General features: G+C 39.3%; 1 protein-coding gene across 4 annotated transcripts in view; it reads left to right on the forward strand.

Moving 5' to 3' along the window:
* The window catches only part of TMEM245 (transmembrane protein 245), a 99,215-nt gene that overhangs the window by 58,990 nt on the left and 27,963 nt on the right, over positions 1-12,262 (forward strand). For all 4 annotated transcript variants that reach the window (XM_045780750.2, XM_045780751.2, XM_045780752.2 and 1 more), the window contains 4 exons: positions 473-571; positions 2,525-2,656; positions 6,299-6,421; positions 6,548-6,693. In XM_045780750.2, the coding sequence (XP_045636706.2) occupies positions 473-571; positions 2,525-2,656; positions 6,299-6,421; positions 6,548-6,693 (500 nt within the window). The remainder of the gene's footprint in view (positions 1-472; positions 572-2,524; positions 2,657-6,298; positions 6,422-6,547; positions 6,694-12,262) is intronic.

Here is a 12,262-nt window from a genome sequence, read left to right on the forward strand (position 1 = left end):
AACTCTTGAGACTTGACATCTTTCAGCAAACTATGGGAAATGTTTGTGTTTATAGCTAAGGTCCTAAAATTTTACTTAAAGTTCTGCAGTAATTCTTATACTGGTGATAAATGTAACATAAGATTTCTGTGTAATGGATGAGCAGTTAGGCCACATGCAACAGATTTTTCTCTGGGCAGTTAAGATTTGCTAAGTCAGTGATCATGGCTTCATATGACCATTCTCTTCCAACCTGAAGTACCTCTCTTAGAGACCCCAAAATAGAGGGAACCAAAAAGCCAAGAAAGGCAAGGAAATTTGCTACGAATAGTGAAGAGTGGAGTTTAAGAAAAGATCATAAGGTGGCTGGAGGCAATTAAATGTCTGGAACATTTTAGTTTGATTTGGAACAAATGTAAAGACCCAGCATGAATTAATTTGACTGGATTGTTGTCTGAAATATTAAACCAGATCATATCTGTATTTCTTCCAGCTTCATAAAATTCTGGGAGATAAGGTGAACAATACTGCTGTAATTGAAAAGCAAGTACTAGAACTTTGGGACAGACTGTATCATTCTTGGTTTGTAAAGGTAAGTTATTTTATTAGAGGATTTCAGCTGTAAACTGATAAAGTCCTTTTATTTTACAGACTCATTGTCTAGATAGATGTTAATGAGGTAGATATTAATATTGGGGTATCATTTATTGAAATTTTTAAGTTACAAGGTCTTAAACTTTAGGTCATTAAAAGTCCGCTTGAATTGATGGTTAATCTCCATGCAGAACCCACCAGTCCCTGTGATGTAGTGTTTTTCATCTGGTGTTCATTATCACCAACAGCATCTCATCTCATTACGTAGAAATGCACCATAAACCACATATACAATGTTAATTTTTCTAGTGGCCACCCTAGAACACTAACAGGTGAAATTAATTTTAATAATTTCACTTACCCCAGTATACTCCCAGTATATTATCATTTCAATATGTAAACAAGTAGAAAAATCTTAATGAGATATTTTATATCCTGGTTTTTTTTCTTACAAGCCTTGGAAACCTGGTGTATTTTGTACTAATGCCGTTTTTGGACTCCCTCCATTTTAAGTGCTAATAGCCACATGTGATTAGTGGCTACTGTTTGAGATAGTATAGCTCTAAACATTAAGAACTTTCTCTTCGAGGAAGTAAAATATATTCCAAAGTTTGGAGATCTTTAGTTTTAATCACCCTTGCACCTGTTACTTGTGCTCTTACTTCAGAATGTATGACGGAAAATAATACCATTTCCCCCTAAACATAAAAATGCTGGTTTTGACAGCAGCTGGTTGTTTGGGGTCATGTGGGTTGGCAAGGCTTGTGGGCCTCCAGGAACAGTGCTGTGGAAGATGACTGTCCAGTGGGGAAGGAGGCAGAGAACGGGACAAGTTGGTGTTCAGTTTTCACAGGGTGGACAGTAAGGAGAAGAGGAACATGTATATATCAACCTCTTCACTTGGAGTGGAAGGGAGGAAAGCTCAATTTGAAATTTGAATTTGTTGCTCAGTGACCTGTTTTTCCTCTTCCCCTGGGATGAACTGAGGGAACAGTGTTGGTTTTTGTGGGTTTCAAAGAGTGGCGGTTAGAACTAATTGAGGAATTTGTAGGTAGTTATCTGCTGAAGAACCGGTCAGTTGGAAAGGTGTCTGTTTCTTCTGCAATATCTGGGGCTTCTGCTTACAGACAGCTTTTTCTATCCCTCACCCCCTTTAAAAAACTTCATTTTATGATCAAGGAAGGGCAGTGTTTTAAAAGCATAGGTTTCTAAGTAGGTAGGTGCATTCCTTTCTTTATGTCTTTTACTAGGACCTAATGTCTTCATTGCATAATGAAGAGTGATATCACTGTGCCAGTAGCAAAAGTGTCAGAATGCAAACAAAATGTCAAGGAACTACTTCTGTTTCTGAATGTTAACCTCACTGGTCACTTTGTTTATTCATATCTCTTTCAAATTTAACTATTCCTGCATTCTTGTCAGTGTAATTGTCTTCCATATAGAGTTAGGTTCCCCCCATTCTTGTTTCTTTTTCATTTTCCCCCATTTTGTCGAGAAATCATTGATATATAATGTATTAGTTTTAGGTGTCCTTTATATTCTCTCCCTCTTGCTCTCTTTATCTTGTATGGAAGATAAATAAGGGAGATGAAGAAAGGAGGAAAAAAGCAAAAATGGGAGACCCCAAAAAAAGGTAGAGGGGCTGAAAAAAGAAAGTAAATGCTGTGTTGGGGTGCAGTTGTACATCTTGAGGAATAAAGTGTGTTCACAACTGTATTTAGGAAGGGACCACTTGAGCTAGGGTGACATGTGGTATCAGGAAGGTAAACAGAAAAATATAGTTCAGGTCGTTAGGTGGAGCTCTTAGCCGATTTCTTAAATAATGCACAATTTTTCACCTTTGAGTAACTATTAAGGTGCTCAAGTGGACCTAGACCAAAATGGGGTATTTATACTTTTTATGCTTTGGGTTAAGATGGAGATTTCACGTCTGAACCATTTTATTCCGTAGAACGTAACGCACTCTGGAAGGCACAAAGGACACAAGATGCATATAAGTCGTCAGAATAGCTGGCTGGGAGACATTCTGGACTGGCAGGATATCGCTTCCTTTGTTCACGAGAACATTGAGACATTTCTTTCGGTAAGAAGTAGTATTTTTAGTTGAACTGGACTTAGAAATAAAAACAGAAATTCTAATTTCCAGTTGTCCTTGCACCCTTAGAGGCCTTTAGTTACCCTGTTTTTAATGCCATGACCTTTACAATTTTGAGAGTTATAAATGCGCTAGAAAGATGTCCAAAAGCCATAGGCCTCAGGGGTAAGTAGTTCCCCGGGTGCCGCCTCTGTGGTTGAAGAGTAACTGAGAAATGCCGAGTCAGGAAGCGTGTGTACAGTGTTGCGGACTCTCAGATTCTGAGGTACAGGTATCCTTGTCCCCTTACGCTGACCAGGTCATCCCCAGGCTGGACCCCTAGAGAGAGAGCGGCCTTTCTGGTGGGCAAAGTCTTTGGCAGATGGAAATATGGTTCCGGTTACGTTAGAGAGACTGGATGTTCCTCAACCCACTCTCTGGCCATGTTCCACCCACCTCTGCCTTGTTTGCCAAAGGGTCAGAGGCAGCAAGGAACCACTCTTGGTTCCACAGCGTGTTTGGTAAAATGTCTTGGCATGTGGCTTTTCACAGAGATGAGAGGAATTTTCTTGTGAATAGACTCATGACTTTCATCAAGTTAACAAAAGTTGAAGTTCGCAATGCTAGATTTTTTTTTTTTTTTTTAAGATTTTATTTTTAGGTAATCTCTACAACCAAAGCAGGGCTCAGACCCAAAACCCTGAGATCAGGAGTCACACACACTACCAGCTGAGCCAGCCAGGTGCCCTGCAATGCTCTATTTTTTTAAGTTTAATTTTTATCAAACTAATAGATGACCATAATGGATAGTCAGAAATATTTTAGATTTTTTAGTAAAAAACAACAGTGACCTGCTTTGTGCTTCCCCACTTCAGTCTCATTTTCTAGAAACAGCTATCAATTCTTTCAGCTTTCTCTGGGTATTTACCTCTGAATTTCCAAAATAAGGTTTATGTTGGTCTTTTTTGGTTTTGCAATTTTTGATATTATATTTTGGCTTCCTGATATGCAAGATGAAGATAAAGATATGATTTTGAAGCCTCTCCGTGCTCTCTTACACCACCTTTGGGATTTTCTTACAACTCCTTTGGTCCCCCCCACTCCCTCCACCCCACACTCACACTTGCCCTTCCTCCCATGCACCTAATACAGCTATAACAGTTTGGTGTTAAGTCTAGAAATTCATCTCCTTCAGTTCTAAGACTTTATGGTTTTGATAGTCCCCTCCCTCTGTCTTCTCTAGTCCAGTGGCCATGAAACTTTTTGGTCTGAGGATTCCAGAGTGTGTGTTTATGTGGGTTCTGTTGATTATTATTGTATCAGCAGTTAAAACTGAGAATTTTAAAAATACTTATCAATTCACTAAAAATGATGTTACATGTTAACACTTTTTTTGCATCTGCAAGGTAACCTTTTTCCAAAACAAAAAATAATTTTAAAAAATATTTTATTTATTTGAGAGAGAGACAGAGAGAGCACAAGCAGGGAGTGCCAGGCAGAGGGAGAAGCAGGGTCCCCGCTGAGCAAGGAGCCCGATGCGGGACTCAATTCCAAGACCCTGGGATCATGACCTGAGCCGAAGGCAGCCATTTAACTGACTGAGCCACTAAGGTGTCCCCAAAACAAAAAATAATTCAGTGAGAAGAGTGGCTTTCTTTTATATTTTTGCAAATCTGTTTAATGTCTGGATTCTCATATCTGCTTCTATGTTCAGTCATTTGGAATACATTGTTTTGATTGAAGTATATGAAGAAAATCCCAGCCTCATACAGATACGTAGCTGGAAAAGAGGGGAGTCTTTTAATAGCCTTTCAGATAATTGTGGCTTTTCTTTGATACTACACCAAAACTCACAAATGGTATTTCTTAAAGGTTAGTTGCAGTGTGGAATTTGAAACCATATCAATAAACTTTTTGTACTGTCTTATATTAAAGTCCATTGATGTATCTTGGCTAGAAATGGATCTTTTACTCTTTCATGTTTTTGTGATATGCACTGGTCATTTGGAATATTGGTTCACTGATTTTTCTGCATCATCTAAGTATCAGCACACATTTTTATAGAGTATAAAACAATCACATTCTTTAATATAACTACGTATCTCATCAGAAAAAAGTCTTAAGGTGTCAAGGTCAACCCTTGATCAAATTTTTTTATTTCTGCCTTCATACTTACAATATCCAGTAGCTCTCAGGTTCCGGACCTTTCTTCCTAATCCTCTTGGGTACACAGAAAGGTTTTTGGAGACTGCCAGTCTACAATTAATGTATTCAGTTAATTTCTTAAGAATTACCGCAGAGTATTTCCTATCAGTGTGACCCAGAAACTATTTAAAATTTTTTTGATAAAAATTCCAAAATGACAGAAGCCCCCAAAAGAATGCATGTAAAAATCACAAGTAAGGGCATTGTTGATTTGTTTCTTGGAATCAGTGGTGTTATTCATTCATTCTTTATCCCACAAGGTCAAATGGTCAGTCATGCATATTTTCGTAGGCATTGCAAAGCATCTTCAAGATTTTCTGTAAGGAGTTATTGTAAATGAAACCAGCCTGCAAAAGCTCTCCCATGAAGACAGAGCTGAGGTTTGCAAGAAATGCCAGGGACAACAAAATATGCCTTTATAAATGGCACATTTGAGATAGGAAAGGAATGGATAGGCCTTTCATAGAACAGATGGTATAACTTGCACATAGGACAAAAAACAGAACTGCTGTTTTGGAAAGGGCACACCAAAATAAAATCAGACGTTAGACTTCTGGTCCCAGCTCTAGGTCCGCTTACTAGCTCCAAGGCCCTTTGGCAAGTTTTAAAAAATCTCTGAGCTTCAGTTTGTCTGGCTTTACAGTAAAGATCATATCATCTGCATTGCTTCTGTCACAGGGAACAGATGTTATCATGAGGGAATTTAAGTTCATGAGCAGATAGGAAATGAAAACATGTAGGTGTGGCATAGATATTGTACGTCTTCTTTTAGTAATATTTAACGGGTATTAATAACTTCTAATAGCTGGTTCTAGTGAGTTTGCAGGTGATGGGTTAGATGAACGCTGTAAGTCTTGGTGTAAGGGTCATCATCTGTTTGAAGAAAGATTTTCAGCTGCAGAGTTCTGCCCTTGACCTGTCTGTTCATTTCTTATGATTTTAGTGAAATCATCCAAGTGATGCTTTTGTGTTTGTAGGTGAATCTAAGTTTGGAGGCCGGGGGAGGCAGCTAATAAGACAAATACTAGAATTTTCACGGTCTGCACTTGTGATCCTATACAGGTTGCATTCTGGCATATTTTCCTGTGGGTATTTTTCCTATAAATATCATTTTTACATAGTTATAATCATGCTGTATATAAACTTTTTATTTCCTGCTTTTTAAATGCTGCAGTATTTCAGAAAATGTTTTTCTACGTTATAATAGAGCTATCTTTAATGGCAGCCTAATATGATTTGGAGTTAGGTTTACCATGATTTTCTTAACCATTTTCCTTACTATTCAATGTTCGCATGCTTTCAGATGATTTTTTTTTTCATTTAAAGTAATACTCCGTTCTTTTCAGTTTCTGGTACTCACACATTTGTACTAAAAGCACAGCAGAGAGCTGTGGAAACTTCTTTCTGGAGGATTAGTTCTGATGTTCAGCTTTCCCTCTTCATCAGATCTTAGAGTCTCTGTGGATTGTCATGAGCCGGAACGTGAGCCTACTTTTCACCACTGTCACGACGCTCCTGACCATCCTATTCTACAGTGGGACTGCCCTTCTCAATTTTGTGCTGTCTCTGGTATGTACAGGGAGATAATGGCATGGCACCTCTCCCGCAGGAAAGCATGTTCTTGGTTCCATTTATGTTTCCTTCCTGTAGTTTCCAAATGTGATTTTTTAGGAGATACTATCCTTTGTTTTGCAGATAATTTTCCTGACCACACTATTTTATCTGTTAAGTTCCAGTGATGAGTACTACAAGCCAGTGAAGTGGGTGATAAGCCTGACACCACTGTCTCAGCCAGGTCCTTCTTCTAATATTATTGGCCAGTCTGTGGAAGAAGCCATCAGGTAGGGACAAGATTTATGCTGTTCTTCTTTCCATCAGAAACTGCTTTCTGGGAGAAGCCTGTTTTGTGTCCTGAGCATTTCTAATAACATCCGGTGCTAAACTAGTGACGGACCTTGGTATTTTCAAAAATTTTTATTTCCTTTTGAGAGAATATTGTGAGCAGTGCAAGCGTTGCTAAGAAAAATAACTCAGTTTCAGTTTCCCGCTGTCAGTCCTGTGAGTTACAGCTCTCCCCCACTGCAGGCTCCTGCTCTGGCTGCAGCTCCTGTCATCATGTCACTCGCTGGGGAGAAGCCCCCTCTGGCACCACATGTGTACCTCCCCTTCTCTGGGAGCCCTCCTGTTCTCAGGAACTGCAGCTTTGGCCAGGGAGTGGCAGTTGATGATCTTTGTTTCTTCCGCTCTTCCTCTCTAGCTAGGGTGTGCCCCTTGCATGAGGTAGATCAGATCCTAGAAATACAAAGTTGCTGGTTATTTCAAGTCACAGGCTATGTGTACGTCACAGGTTCTGGCCAGAAACTTCCATCATGTCTTGTGGGGTCCATGTATTGCAGGCTTGGCTTCTGAATGAGATGAGTCTTCAACTTTTTTCTTCATATGCGCTTTCCAAGTCATTGGCTCCTTCCCGCCCCCTCCTCCGCCTTTCCTCCTTGTCATTTTGGATAGGGAAAGGCCTTTTGCAGACCAGGCCTATCTCAGCTCCTTCCCCACCCTTATCCCCCATTGCTTTTAGCTCATTAGGATTCTACTGTATTTTTACTGCCTATGAATAGTTGCCCAAATTAAATCCTCATGTTATCAGAGCTTCTTTTTCTAATAAGTTGTTCACTAAGTGGTCTTAAACTTATCTTGAATAGTGGATCTTTGGTTGGCATTTATGTTTCTACTTACTTTCAAGAAATAGCATTGTTTGGAACTAGTCTTTCATGGAAATCTTGATTTGACCTGATAATTGTTTGACTGATCTTGGCTTATTTCTTCATTGTGTTCATTTAACAAGTGGTTGAGGATACCACTTTGGTCGCTGGAAAACCCTCGACATATTCAAATAGCATGCATGTTCCTAAAATATATTCTCTCTAGAAGGTTTGCTGGGTTATCTTTCTTTTTCCTACTAGTAAGGCCTGGGTAAAGTCTTCATCAATATCTTGCTTCCTTTATTGGCCATCAGGTAGGATTTTTTAAAATGCCCTTATCCTCTGTGGTGCTGTTGGGTATCCCTGTGGGGCCATCTATGTAGAGATTCCAAGTTTGGGAGTGTATTATCTAATGTAACAGTTTTCAGGGTGAAGCTGTCTTCAGGGAAGACACTTGTTAGCTTTAGCATCCCTTCTAAGTCTATGTGATTATTGGGTATCATCTTTATTGAGTAAATAAAATGCTGAAAACTCTAGCAATAAATTCATGTCAGTTTATCTAAGTGACCTCTGTCTGACTCAAAGAAGTTTATGTAAATAACTCAACCAAAAAGGAAAATAACCTTCTACCTTCCCAGTAGGCTGAAACTATTGAATCAACCATGTCAAAGGTTGGCAGAATCCTTTAGTCAATGTGACTAAAGCCGAGCCTTATAGAAAAATATATACCTTGTCCCATTAAGAACTTCAAGAGAGACACTTCTTTCTCCTGAAATAACCTTTATTAACACTGACTCTTATTCTCACAAAAGCTTTTCTGTTTTCAAATCACAGTTCTTGAATTTTCTCTTGTTCTGCTTTCTTAGAGTGAACCACTGGTTAGCCGTCCTCTGTCATTCCAGTCAGTTTTGTTTTCATACCAAATATGCCAGCTCCTTTGTTTTAAACTTAATTCTTTAATGTCATGGTTGCTTGGAATTGGTAAGCAGAGCTGTGATTCGTACCTTGGTCCAGCTGATTGAAAGCACATATCCTGGGGCACATATCCTGGCTGGCTCAGTTGGTGGAACATATGACTCTTGATTTCAGCGTTGTGAGTTCGAGCCCCATATTGGGTATAGTGTTTACTTAAAAATAAAACCTTTAAAAAAGCAAGCAAGCAAGCAAGCAAGCACATATCCTTCTGGTATATCATGGTACCTTCTTCCAGGAGGAGCTGGTTGGGACAGAAGATTATGAGTTTAATTTGTGGCCCTGTTAGGACTGTTCAGATGGACACATGAGGCTGGCAGCTAAAAATTCAGATCTTTGGCTCACAAGGGAATTTGAGATTAGAAAGAGTATGGTCATCTACAGGGAGAGGGAATATATATGTGCCTTTTCACAAATTAGATTTGCCTTATCTTCTTGGGATTGTAAACACTAATTATGCACTGTAACAGTGGCCCATGTCTTGGTTCCAAAGGATACTGGTATAATACCATTCGTTTTCTCATATTTTTAATATAGGAAAAAATTTAAACCCTCAGTACCAGAACTATAATCTTAATGGTTGTCAAAACTGAAAAATACAGTACAGACTAGATAACTTGTCTGGACCATTTGCGTAACCACCACTATATCAAGTTATGTAAATTGAAGATTATAACTCAAAACAATTTTTAGCAGTCCAGGTGCTTTTTGTCTCTTTCTTTACTGGGTCAAATTCAAGACCTAAAATGGACAGGTTTTACGCAGATGCCTCTGAAGAAACTTCTCACATATGTAAGATAACAATGAGTTCTAGTTCTCAGAGCTCTTGTCAGATTTTTCATTCTGAAGGATTGTGTTCAAGATAGAATATATTTCTTCATGGACAAAGATTTTAAGAGGAAAAATATTATACAAGTGATGATGAAAATGTTATTATAAAGTCCTGAGAGTGTAATTTAGTCTGCAAATCATCAATGAAATCAGACTTCATAAACATCAACCATTAGTCGTCATCACTGTTGCGGTCAAGTGAAAAGCATTCAACTCGTTTTATATGATCTATCAATAAGTTGAAAGTGGAGTTAACATTGGGAGTTAATTGCATGGCCAGGCAGCCAGAGTGTCTTGGCTCTTGAAGCTTCGCCTTCTGAAATACATGGCCACTTTCTGATCACCATCTTGTTGAATTTTTGAACCTCAGTTACGATTCTCAGTTCTGAATAAGTAAGTGTTTTTTCTAAATGGAATATGTTTGTGTATCCAGTTGGGTTTTCATTTCATGAATTTTTGAGTTAGTGGCATGCATCCCTTATCCCCAAACCATTTTCGTCCCTGTAGAGCATGTTGTGTCCTGAATGTTTGCATCACACCCTTCTCCCCCGATGCTCCCATTCTGCTTGCTCTGGTGGAGATATTGCACATTACTAAGTTGCATGTTGTCACGGCCTCCGTGCAATTTAGTGTGTGTGATATTTTCACATGAGTGCATGCACACGGGTATGGCTCTTGCTTGTGGGATTACAGCTTTTCAGTGCTGGGGGGGGAGTCCTACTTATGAATTGGATGGGAGAATGTATGTACTGTGAGATTTCTTTTCTTTTCTTTTCTTTTCTTTTTTTTTTTTTGAAAGTGAATGTGCTTCTCACCTCTACCCCCCAACTCTGGAGAATTAGAAGTATTTGGGTTAAAAAAAATCAGTGTCCATCATTCCGTAAATCAGTATTTCCATTTTTGACTTTGAGTAAATTAAATATTCATTGGAAAGAAATTCTCACGAGTTTAAGGTTATAAGCATTTGTTTAAATTAAAATATATAAGGAAGATTTAAAGCTGTAAGAAAATATATTTTCATTTATTTGAAGAGGTAGCTCTCCTAACACTGGGATAGAGAAACAGAATCTCCTATGCATGTTTGGGAAAATCAAATTAACTGAAGTTCTTAAATAATAACCAACTCAGTAAAAATAATGCCCTTTTAAACTACTTGATTATAGATCGGTCTAATAATCTTAAACCTTTATGTCAAGTTTCCAAGGAAATGGCCTTAGGAAATTTTGTCTTATATTTAGTTTCCCATTGTTAAAAAATTGTTAAATTAATTTTAATAGCCTTATAATTGAATTAGTGTTGAGATACAAATGTTTGCTGTTTGTCTATATGATTGAAACAGCCCCTTGTTAATTTTTTAGTTAGCATTGGAGTAAGCATCCATAATCAGTGGGCACTGTCAAAGACACAAAACCATGTATTAATGTATAAAAATATTGAATTAATATTTCTACTGCCAAGGACTCCAGTTGATTAAATGTGATGTCACCATTGGATGCTTCTGTGTGTGACAATGACTCACTGTTTTTTTCAGTGGGGATGGAAGTGGCCTCTCCCTGTGCTCCTCAGCAGCACACTCGGTCTGCTCGTGCGGCATGACCGTTCCCCTCTGCAATGGGGAAATCAGTGTCAACCAGGTTTCTGTACACTTCACGGTGGAGCTGGTTCTCTGGGGCAGATGAACCAGGAAACGGAAGGAGATGTAACTTTTCAAGAGAGGTTAGGTAGTAATGAAGAGAGCTGGGGGATACTTCTCTCCGATGGGTAATTTTATCTGCTGTGTTTCTGGAAGCCGGCCTGCCCTGTCTACTACCTAGCCTTCCCTGGAGGGGTAGTATATCACAGTGAAGGTAGAACCTTGGTAAGGTCATGCTCCTGGCTGTTTCCTGAGGGAACAATAATCTGATAGTCTTCTGTTTGACCTTTAGAAAGAAAAGAGGGCAGAACCAGTGTAAGGAAGTGTTGGAAGTAGGCAGAATTTGATTTTGGACTCTTTTCTTTCTTCTTCCTTAGACACGTGCTCTCTACTTGTCTATGGTCTAGAGCCTGGTGTCCTCTGAGGGCATGGAGCTGCTCGACTGTGGCTTATCATTCTCCTGAAACCCCTCCTTGCTTCAGTCTCTTTCCATTAATCCAGGTCATCTGATCAAATCCTGGGTTGTCTGGCCAGTTTTCTCTCACTTATTTAGAAAAGTAACAACAACGCCCTTCTTCTTTTCTTTTTTTAAGCTTCCTCGCCATCTCTCCCTACAAGAACACCCTTTTGGTCAGAAGTGAGAGAGGGCTGAGAGCTGAAGGAAAATATTAATTAACTTGTGAAAGAATTAAATTTCATTTTTGAGTTTGTAAAGGGTAAGGAGAGACCTGGTTAAGAATTATATCCTAACCTAACCAGGCATTTTTTTAAAGATTTAAAAATATATATATATTTATTTGAGAGAGAGAGAGCGCGCATGCATGTGCGCATGAGCGGGGGGGGGGAGCAGAGGGAGAAGCAGACTCCCTGCTGAGTAGGGAGCCCGATGTGGGGCTCGATCCCAGCACCCTGGGATCATGACCTGAGCTGAAGGTGGACACTTAACCGACTGAGCCACCCAGGTGCCCCCAGGCTCTTTTTTTTTTTTTTTTTTTTAAGATTTATTTAATTGAGAGAGAGAGAAAGCGTGAGTGGAAGGGGAGCAGAGGGAAAAGGACAAGCAGACTCTACTGAGTGGGGAGCTGACGCAGGGCTCAAGCCCATGACTCCAAGATCATGACCTGAGCCAAAATTAAAAGTTGGGCACTCAGCCGACTGAGCCACCCAGGTGCCCCTAACCAGGCATCTAAAACTAGTTCAAGCCCCTGGTGCAGAAGAATTAGATACATAGTTGATCCCTGAACAATGTGGGGGTTAGGGGACACTGACCCCCTT

This window comes from Ursus americanus, chromosome 18, assembly GCF_024610735.1.
Source record: "Ursus americanus isolate L20-20 chromosome 18, mUrsAme1.1.p, whole genome shotgun sequence".
NCBI classification, from domain to species: domain Eukaryota; kingdom Metazoa; phylum Chordata; class Mammalia; order Carnivora; family Ursidae; genus Ursus; species Ursus americanus.